General features: G+C 39.8%; 1 protein-coding gene across 1 annotated transcript; it reads right to left on the bottom strand.

The window, feature by feature from the left end:
• Positions 1-5,201: 5,201 nt before the first annotated feature.
• LOC139731029 (tetraspanin-18-like) lies at positions 5,202-10,220 on the bottom strand. The gene is made up of 7 exons (XM_071641911.1): positions 10,101-10,220; positions 8,797-9,003; positions 8,380-8,454; positions 7,652-7,756; positions 6,685-6,954; positions 5,985-6,068; positions 5,202-5,414 (listed from the first exon to the last, which is right to left on the bottom strand). The coding sequence occupies exons 1-7, from the start codon at positions 10,218-10,220 to the stop codon at positions 5,202-5,204; spliced, it is 1,074 nt and encodes a 357-aa protein (XP_071498012.1).
• Between the last annotated feature and the right edge of the window lie 441 nt (positions 10,221-10,661).

Below are 10,661 nucleotides of genomic sequence, written 5' to 3'. Positions count from 1 at the left end.
AAAACTTGTGAGATCTTTAAACGCGATTTTCTCAGAACTGCATTTTCGCTCAAAAACGAAATAGCGTCGGTTCGTGGTAACACCGACGAAGTGATCGACGAATCACTATTCTTAAATTACGCGTATGATATCAATCCAATGTATACGTGATAAGGTATTAATCTTTCTGAAAAAGCGGTGTATATTTTCGTCGCTTCCGATGATTGTCTTCAATGTCCGGATACTGGTCTAGTAATACGATTCACGAGATATGCCTATATACAGCTCTGTTGTATAAAATGGTGATAAACGTATAACTAGGCACTTATAAAACCATTATAGAATCAAGAGAAGACCTTCTCCTTCAAAGCAATATGTCAAGTTGGATAGATAATCTATACCCATGCAGTTTCGACGCCCTGTCCTTTCGTCTGGAGGTTAACAAAGCAAAAACGGATTCAAAAGGTATTAGAAAGTAAAATCACTTCAACCTAATAGGCCCTTTGCAGCTCTAAGGTGGTTTCAGGCACACAATGCTTTTCAAAGACAAAGCATCATAGATTCTCTTGTTCAGTACCAGTTCATGACAAGTGAAATGTACTGTACTTGATAATAGTATAAATCTACTGGATGCTTGACATTCTATTGCGTCCTTTAGCTGAACAATACTCCACATGATTACAGCTCCTTTTCAAGTGTTACTAATCGGCACACATAGCATCAGATTTAGAGGTTGGTTTAAGGCAAAAATAATTATTCTCAGATAATCCAGCAGGGGAAGTTTGGTTGCAAAGTTAATTACTTCGATTCGGCCTCTCATGGTTTTGCAATATAAGAGAACCATTAATGATATGTGATTATGTAATAGTTCGCCATAGGTCACACCTGTTTAAGGGGAATATACCCCTGAATAGTACGATGCCCAAAATATACGATTATTATTAAGATCATGATCAAAATTATCAAATATTAGCTGCATACCCTAGTAAAGTTTAAGGGAAAGCAGACTATCCATTTGATAGTTACGAATTTCACATTTTTTTATTTTCAAACTATCATGTACCGTCTTTGCTGGATAAAAGGCTTCAAAAGATTACCCGATGAACGATGTTGAAGAACAAAGAGAATTTTACATACTTTTATTTTTCTAGTAAAGAGGAACTCATAACTAAACTTTTTCAGAATGCGAGGGGTTAGCAGGGGCGGATCCAGGAATTCTGTAAAAGGGGGGGGGGGCGTGACTAATATTTCTGGTGCCACTTCCGGGTTTCATTTCATTTTTTTCTTTTTATTTCTGTTGTTTTTAATGACAAATAAAGGGGGGGGGGCGTGCGCCGGTTGCGCCCCTCTCTGGATCCGCCACTGGGTTAGTATACATCCAGCATATCATTCGTCTTTATGTCATTAACTTGTTGATTAAATGTGTGTGGTTTTTTTAAACGATCTGTTAACATTCTCTTGAGCATCGATAGGAATTTTTAGGTATTACTATTATCATACATAGTTTTTATCAATATCTTTAGTGCGTATCTCTGAAGAATTATCACCCCTCTCTGTGACTTAAGGCGTTTTCACAACAGCCCGAAAAAAATCCAAGCTCGAGATATTTTTGAACTTCCCAAGTCGGAAAATAGCGCGCTATTTCGAAACATCGGGCTAATGTGAAAACGCCTAATGAGTCAAAATATGCACACACATTATCTATTACCGTCTCATGGCCAGCTGGAGGGTGTATAGTTGAGACCTCTACCCGAGCTTGAAAGGGAAGCATATGTTGGAGCGATGCTCAGCCGAGGAGGGCTAGAGTTTACTCAGTTTATTACCCTAGGACACCGAGATCAACGTTACTCAAACCCTAACCCTAACCCTCATCCTAAACTGAGTAAACTCTAACCCTAATCCTAAAGCATAATTATTCATATTCCCGGCTGAGCATCGCTCCAACTACCGTAAAACGTGATACATTCGCGGCATGAAATAAATTTTCTCGCGAATTGATAATGTTACAGCTTGACAGCGAGTGGATGGCAACGTTGAGGGCGCACTTCTAGAATAATACAATCGCAGGATGGATCTCACATTTTGGCCGCGACTACCCTGCATGGAAGACTTATTGCCACTCGGTGTGACCGCGGCTAATGTCAATGTTTGTACATTTTTCCCCTACTGTTTTCTACACCCCCTCCTGATCGGTAAGTTTATTTACGTATAGGGTTGCGTTCTGATGGGCACTAGAGTGAAGAGTCAATTCTTGTCCTGTATTGTGACATATACCATTATACATACCATGATTTGAACAAAATGTTTTTGTTGTTGTTGTTTTGGTCTTGAACTACGCCCACTCTACCTTTTCCCCATGAGTCTTGCAATGTCCCCCCCCCCCCCCCTGGGATTTTTTTACATCGCGGCCATGATTTTGTGATTGTTGTTGCATGTGCGATTTTTCGGTTTTGTTTGTTTGTTTGCTGGTTTTTATGTTTTGTTTTGTTTTGTTTTGTAAGGGTTTTTTTCGGGGGGGGGGGGGTGGGTGCAAACAACAGCTCTTGTGATTGGGTTTAGAATATCGGATAGTGTATCATGATATCATTATTTGTGGTCACCGAAACCAAAGCAGCTTGGCTTGTGCTCGTGTTTGTCTGGAAGTATAATGCAAATGTGTTTAGAGCAATACGCCTACACAAGTTATTTGGCATAATATTCATATATATCCACTCTTCAATCCTAAAATGAAACAAGACTTGTTATTAGAAAGATTCGTTAATCCAAAAATGAAATAAGGTTTGTTATCCCGAAAGTTAGTTTATCCGAAAATGAAATAGGGTTCGTTAGCCCCTGTACCTCAAGCCCCATAAGATAACTTTCAAGTTGGTATAACAGCGCTCGACTATATTCAGCAACAAAATAAGGACAGAAGGTTACATTATAATGGGGGCATTTCATGAAGCATTTTGTCCGACAAAGTTGTCGGACAAATTTGCTTTCAGCCAATCAGATGCAAAGATTTCAGTAGCTTGTAACAGTTTGTCAGAAAAATATCAGACCAAAATGTTTCATGAAATGCCCTCCTGTTACATGTATTTGGATCACTATAGCAGACCCTGGTATGAGGGAAATAGTACGACGTTATATTTGTCTTCGAATCAATGACAGCTATTGTATTTTCTTTCCTTTATCTTGCAATACACATAACTGTTTTTTCTCTTTGTTTTTGGTAAAGTTGATCCCCATATTTCAATATCACTCTGGGATGATCCTCCATAATAATAATAATGTGTGTGTGCGTGTGTGTGCGTGTGTGTGTGTGCATGTGTGGTAGCTATTCCTGTTTGGCTGATGAAAGTCAGGTAATTCATCAGCGTGGATACTGTCATAAGAGTATTCATTGATCTTTTTATTATGAGCTCCTTCTTGGAGACATTCACTATGAGCTCCCCTGTGGAGACATCCATTATAAGCACCCTCGTGGAGACATTTACGATGTATTATGAGCTCCATCCTAGAGACTATGTTTCATAACGATGTAAATAGTAATGTTTGCTTTGTTTAAGATTTATTGTGGTCTGATTTGACGTCTGTATTGTTTGGGACAAGATACGTTTTAAGATGATCTTAGCTTTTCCTTTTTTAAAACAACAACAACAACAACAACAACAACAACAACAACATAGCATTATGCATCTAGAGTAGTCGCCACAATTGAAGACAATACTGCAACAAGCTGGGCGAGATGTTGTATATCTTACTCACTTTAATTACATAAAATACATGTTTTATCGAAAAAAGTTATTGCTTTACCTTACCCAAAATGAGTGACAACATTATTACACTGTATGCTAATGTTATAATGCATCCATGTAGCGTTGTTTAAGCCCTTGGCTGCCAGCGATTAAAATTTGTGCAATCGTCACAAAGTTTGCTAAGCAGCAGCTTCCTTCTGGCACAAAGAGAGTTAAAGCGTGACCAACAACAAAGGGAACGAAATGGTGCTATTTTGTTACATTGGTCGATATAATTTAAGACAAGCAAGGTGCATTTTTGTTCATATTAATATGAATAAGGTTTAGATTTGGTTTTATGTCATTACAATCGCCTTGTTTTTACAGGCTTTGAAATTATTCCTTGTACTCATTTTCCTATGATCCAATGCATATTCTATGTCCCATAGTTTCATATAGTGCGTCTTTTTTTTTCATACAACCATTCACATTCTCACTTACGAAACTTTATTAATTGAGTACACTTATATTAGATAAAATCGATGTTTCACATGAGAAAGACTACCTCGTATCACAGACTTCAAAAATGTATACGATGAAACCAATACAAGGCAGGTTAGGTTTTTTTTTCATAAGCAATAACATAAATCGTGACAGTGAAATCATCAAAATACATGATTACCCGATAAAACATTAATGGTGAAACTAAGCATTCTTTTTATGATCAATAGCGCCATCTTTTGACGACTGAATTAAAGTTCATAGGTACTAGTATTCCCTTTGCGCGAGCGCGCTCGCGCTCCGATACAAGTAGGCCTAGGCCTTCTTACACTTTGGTACCGAATATTTTGTGAGACGTGCAGGGAATTCTATCGTAGTACGTAACAAGTACGCTCCTAGAGTATACATTTTCTGCAGAGGCACAATCATTCAGTGCAATTTTAACAACATTGAACGATAACGCGCATTCAGATACTAGTAAGAATACAGGTAGAAAATAATCCTCACATTATCTGAAGTCCACCAGACAATGTAATTTGTGACATGGTCCGATTTGCAGTCAGTAACGTTTCATTAGTAGGCCTACTTTACCCAAGTGCTCTCATTCACCGGCATTCAGTGACATTATAAATGTCAGAGCAAGTTCTCGAACCACTTGCATTATGCAAATGGGGCAAGTGTTTGTCAAAAATAGACAGGACCGTCTACGAGCATGTCTAAACCGCTTACACAGCGATCGTGTTGGTAAATTTGCAGCAATTTCTTTGTAGACATCGAGGGTCTAGGCCTAGGCCTGGGTATAAAGTCCAAAAGTGTCCTCATCAGCGAGATAAATTTCGATGAGATGACAAAAAAGGCGACACGCAGACCAATGATATCTGCATATCGTTTCCAATCAGTGGATTTCACAGACAGACGTGAACTGGACATCGGGACAACCATGTTGAGAATGTTTAATAGTCCCACGCGAAGAAATTCGTGTCCCTGCGAGATAGAAGCGGATTGCTACGTCTTCTCTGTCAAAGACTTTATGCTCTTCCGAAGTGCCTTCTTTCTCTGGGCGCTCTGTCGCTTGATCTCCTCGGTCTCGCGATCGAGCCAGTAGTCGAGTTTGTCCAGGGTCTGACGGGCCGTGTCCGATTCCTGGAAATTCATCTGCGCCGGCGACTGCGGCCCCATCTTCTTGAAGAGGTTTATGAGCACGCCAACGCACACGGACTGGACCAAAGGGAAAGAAAAAAGAAGTACACAGTGTATACCAATTAGTGTTGCTGTTTGTTTGTGTGTGTGTGTGTGTGTGTGTGTGTGTGAGTGAGTACGTTTAAACGAACAAATAATATACTTTTTAAAAACGATGTCAAAATGGATTTTAATTCAAACCGTGCCCAAACGAGCAGTAGGCCTACATTTTTTTTTACATGAATAAGCCCGGCTTAACGACGACTTAGTCTAGAAAATTAATTTCATCTCACGAGCTTGGACCATAGGGATATTGCAGAACAGCGTAAACTTACGCAGAAACAGACACAAAGTTTGTGTTTCGATCGACGCTATAACAATCGATTTCGGTGTAGAGATACAGTGAAGCGGTCCTCAAAATTTCTACACTGAAGTGGCACACAGTGGTTCATTTTAAATCAAAAACATAAATCGAAAGAACTCTGTCATGTCTGTCATGCATTTAACGAGAATACTCTTCATTTATTTATTTTGAATCGCTTCTCTGGAGAATTCATGATTCAGATGTGCGCTGCCTGGAGGAAGAGCCCAACACTAAAGACGACGTACCTGAACGATGAAGAGGGCGATGCCGAGGATGGCGAGAGTGAGGATCTGGACATCGATTGGGTCTTTGATGTACTGATGGCAACCCTGGAAGGGTAGAAGACACCAACATCATTTTTATGTAGAGGGATTTACGTTGTCGCACACATTTTCTCAAAGACTATGTAGTACTGAGTATATTTGAGACCAAGTGTTCGGCTGTAGAGGAAAATAATACATCATGAGCCTTCTGAAAGAGACATTATCATAACTCTTATACAGTCAAACCTGTCTAGCGGCCACCCAAGGGACAGGAAAAAAGCGGTCGTGAAAGACAGGTGACCGCTATTTCATAAACAGGTTTTTAACATGCATTTCTTTATTTTTTTCATCTCGGAGTGAATTGTTCTTAGTGGTCGTATACGACAGGTGGCCGCTATAGACAGGTGGTCGCTAAGACAGGTCTTTACTGTACTTTCAAAATTCCCGATCCAGTCTGTTGATTATTATGTAGGCTGCCGTTTATTGCATCAATTTTCCTTCTGCTTGATGGTCTTGCAAATGAATATTTTCTGGACTTCTGTCCTCTTGAATCCTTGGGAATTCACCTGCTTGAATGTCGGATATGCACCGCGACGTATAACATTGCGTCATACACAATCCCATTAATTCATATCAAAATTAAAATTCTAAAATTCACTTTTCTCCCTGACGTATGACCTACCCTAGAATACATGTACATGTTCGGCAACGTCCCATCATCACCAACGCCGAGCATACACGCTGTTTCGTTGACAAAAATCGGCTCCATTGACGATGGCGATGTCGAAGATGACGATGAGGAGGACGTCGACGTCAACGTGATGTTTTCCTGAACGCAGCAAGACGAAGGAATGCGGGGGACGTCGGCACCCCGGGCTCTTGAGTTGTTTTGGTTTTGGTACCACTGGGAGGACGCCCAGTCGGAATAGCTTGTCGATCCGCAGCATTGGAACTTTAGAAGACACAAAAAAAGAGATGCTATATTAACACTTAGAAGTATGACATTTATACTTGACGAAGGTTACACAGAGTCGATTGAGGGTAGGGTATGAATAACAGCTGATAACCCGTAGCAGAAATACGTCTACTGAAATGTAGAAGTGCAAATAGAAATATGACACTCAATTGAATCTTTAGCTAACTCAAACAATCAAAACATTAACGAGAGAAACACTGTGAAAGCAGCAAAGCGTATAAGCTTTGGGTGTTGAACAATTAAAGAAAAAAGAAAAGAAAAGGAAGGTGATGGGCAGACAAATAAGATTAAAAAATACATGTAATCCAGTATCCACTGTGATGTAGGCCCACTGTATAAAAAGTTAGGGGACCCTACTGGATATCGTCATTAATCTATGAACATATAGTAGTTATACCATGTGGCTCTAAAGGACTGGTCGTCGAGTGCTTTGCTGAGTTACCACTTGATTATGTGAAATACTACCTTTTCTTTTGGAAACATTTTCTTATTTTGGCAACATACAATATTGGTTTAATTCCGTCCAGATATTCGTATCCAAAGGGAAGAATTCTGCAGTCAGGCCTGCAAGAGTATAATATACGTAACAAGTACATGACTTTTTTTTGTATGCATGTGAACTGAAGTGTGAGGGGAAGGTCTAGGTATGTGGAGACTGTATTTCAATACTCACTTCTATTTGAATATCGTCTATGTATTTCGTGGTGGTTTCATGGCCCTGAGTATCATAGTGATCCCGTATTCTAGACAGCATAGACGATTTTATCGTGTCCGTCAACTGAGATCGTGAAGAAGAAAACGAAATGGAAGGCAAAGGAGAAGAAGAAAAAATGATTAAGTCAGCACTTGCATTTCAATCGATCTAAAGACTTTTCCGGTTTTCGTTCACCGTCTATCTGTAATTTCATCTCTTTATAAGTTCACCCGTGCATGCAGATACACATACACACACACACACACACACTCTCTCTCTCTCTCTCTCTGATAATTACAGTGGACTCCCGTTATAACGAAGTCCTCGGGACCGGCAGTTTTCTTTCGTTATATCGAAATTTCGTTATAACCGAACAAATAAACAATAAAAATACATAAAATGGATAATGTTGCGGCCTGAATTTGTACTTTGTTGTAACCGGAATTTCGTTATAACCGTGTTCATTATAACGGGAGTGCACTGTGACAGGGAAACAACTTGAATACTTATCGTACAGCGGATGGTTTACAGGCCTACTTGTATATGGCTGTATGATTGGAACTAATGAAGTGAGACATGGAAAACATCCGAAATACATTCTTTTATTTCCCGATACTGTCGAAAAAAAAATCGTATGAACGGTTTCATTTGGACTGGTGAACTTCTGTTGTAAATTAAGGGCCTCTACATTGATCGGTGAATCTTACCTCAAAGAAGAGAGTCAGGGAGATTATTGCAAGAACCAGCGACACAGCACAGAGTAGCAACAGCAGGCCAAAATACTGTGTAGAAAGGAGAAAAAACGAAATAGATATCAAAGGCTTGCTGTGGCGTAATGAAGAAGGCAAGCGTCTTTATTGGGTTGACGTCAGTGCATAGTATTTGCACACAAGCCTTCGAATGTTTCGCTTCTTTGAGTTACAACTAATTTCCACATACGCCTTTCGCAATGATTCGTGTAAATATTACTAGTACATCGTCTTCGGTAATTTTCTTGATTGACTTCTCGCTTCTCGAGTGCAAACTGCTCTACACACGTCCCCTCCTTCAATAAACAGGTATACATCACTGAATCGACCCCGATTGTCAATCGCATTTTAAAATCCGCCGGTTGATATTCTTACCCATACGAGCGTACAACGGGAACGGGAGCAGAGACCCACTGCTCCGATCATGACGACGAAGAACAGGACGCCCCCTTCGGCAACCGGTGTGAAGTTGGACACGTAGTAGAGCGGGCCCATGAGGTCGATGATACCATCGCGGGAGTCGAACCACGAGATTTCGATCCACACCCATAGTGAGATAGCGATTGCTCCGAGACCAGCAAACTATGGATGGGGCAGGAGGGACCGAGGGGGTGGAGGAGGAATTTTAGGGGTAAGAGAGGGTGGATGGACAAGGGCCAAAGGAGGAAGCTGCAAATTTGGGGCAAATTATTTGATATATAGGGCCCCATTCTTTTCTCTCTTTCTCTTCTTCCTTAAAAACAACAGGAAGGTGCGGTTTGGGGAGAAATGTCGATTTCATTATAATGATTCAATATAATACAAATTGTGGTATATTTCACTTTGACGTTACCATGACGATGCAAGCAAAATTCATATCAAAAATATATATTTGAATTTACACATTAGCTTATTAGCCTTACGTTAGAGTCAGCTAGAACAATGCGGGAAATTATCAATTCTAAATTTTGTCGATTTTTGTTGACACAGCAGAAGGTAAAATGCGCTCATTCATGGGATTTGATTTGAAAAAAGACGGTTTGAATATGACACTAATCTTAGCAATAACATCATATTTTGATGGTATCCATTTGTTTCGATAACTAAAGTGCTCCCTCTATATAGAGTACCATGCATGTAAATGATTGAACGGCTGAAATTGTGTTCTCTAAGTAGTCTTCTATCTACGTGTAGATTTCAGCTTGGCACCTTTGTCACGCTGTCATAATACAGGACCCTATCATGCCCATTGCGAGTCTATCATGAATGATTAATCGATAAAACTTTATGGCCCGAATTCTCGAAGGTGGTACAATTATAATCACAACCATGGTTTTAATTATTGAAACCATGGTTGAAACCATGGACAAAGACTGCAGTTTTATATGGGGCGCCAAGTGTCCCATGGCCTATTTCGTTACGGAATCAGTCATTTCGTCGACGAAATGTTCATTTCGTTTACGATATGTTAACATTTCGTCGACGAAATGATCATTTCTGTAACGAAATCGTCGTTTCGTCGACGAAATGACTGATTTCGTAACGAAATAGGCCATGCGACACTTGGCTCCCCATACAAAATTACGGTCTTTGTCCATGATTTAAACCATGGTTTCAATTGTACCACCTTCGTGAATATTCGGGCCTGTATAATTGTAGTTCAAGATAAAGTCCATAGAAATGTGGTAAAAGGTACTCACAAACAAGATTCCGTTGAATACGTGCGCATAGGTTACCATCCGCGTCTCCTCGACCTCAAGATACCCTCTACTCGCGATCTCATTGGTGGTTTTGGATTCATATTGCTGCTCTTTCTCCATCCTCGGCCCAATAGACGATCTGTAACCATGGCAACACAATCGACCAATAAGATGACTGGGGAGACTGAGAGGCAAGTTGAGACACTGTACAGTGTCCACGATAACCCAACTAACATAATATCGAACATTCTGACGTATAATTTTCATTGTACAGTGCATAGGGGTGTTAGGGTAAGGGTTAAATACTTGTATCTTTAAAATCAAGATTCGCTGTAGCCTTGTTGCCTTTTTATTCAGGCTTGAACAAGCTAAAATCGATCCTCCGTTTTTTTTTTTGTTTTTTTTAGGGGGGTTGGGGTGTTTAACCTTTTTTATATTTCATTCATCTTCCTATATACAAAAACTTCTAATTTGTTTTATATCGCGCACAAGGAGATACGGTAAAATTTGAGATATGGGGGTGCAACTGAAAAATATGAAATTTACGAAAAAAGAAAGAAA

Source organism: Diadema antillarum, unplaced genomic scaffold (assembly GCF_040938485.1).
Source record: "Diadema antillarum isolate AM-2024a unplaced genomic scaffold, OU_Dant_1.0 seq00000348_RagTag, whole genome shotgun sequence".
Lineage (NCBI taxonomy): Eukaryota > Metazoa > Echinodermata > Echinoidea > Diadematoida > Diadematidae > Diadema > Diadema antillarum.
The sequence above is the reverse complement of the archived record's forward strand: the minus strand, read 5'-3'. Positions and strand labels throughout refer to the sequence as shown.

Bases quoted from the DNA above. Each gene is read 5' to 3' on its own strand.
- LOC139731029 (XM_071641911.1), bottom strand. From the start codon at position 10,220: ATGGAGAAAGAGCAGCAATATGAATCCAAAACCACCAATGAGATCGCG. The intron at 8,455-8,796 runs GTAAGAATATCA...CTTTCTACACAG, and splicing joins CCCGTTGTACGCTCGTATGG to TATTTTGGCCTGCTGTTGCT. The intron at 6,069-6,684 runs GTAGGTCATACG...CTACCCTTCCAG, and splicing joins ACATGTACATGTATTCTAGG to GGTTGCCATCAGTACATCAA.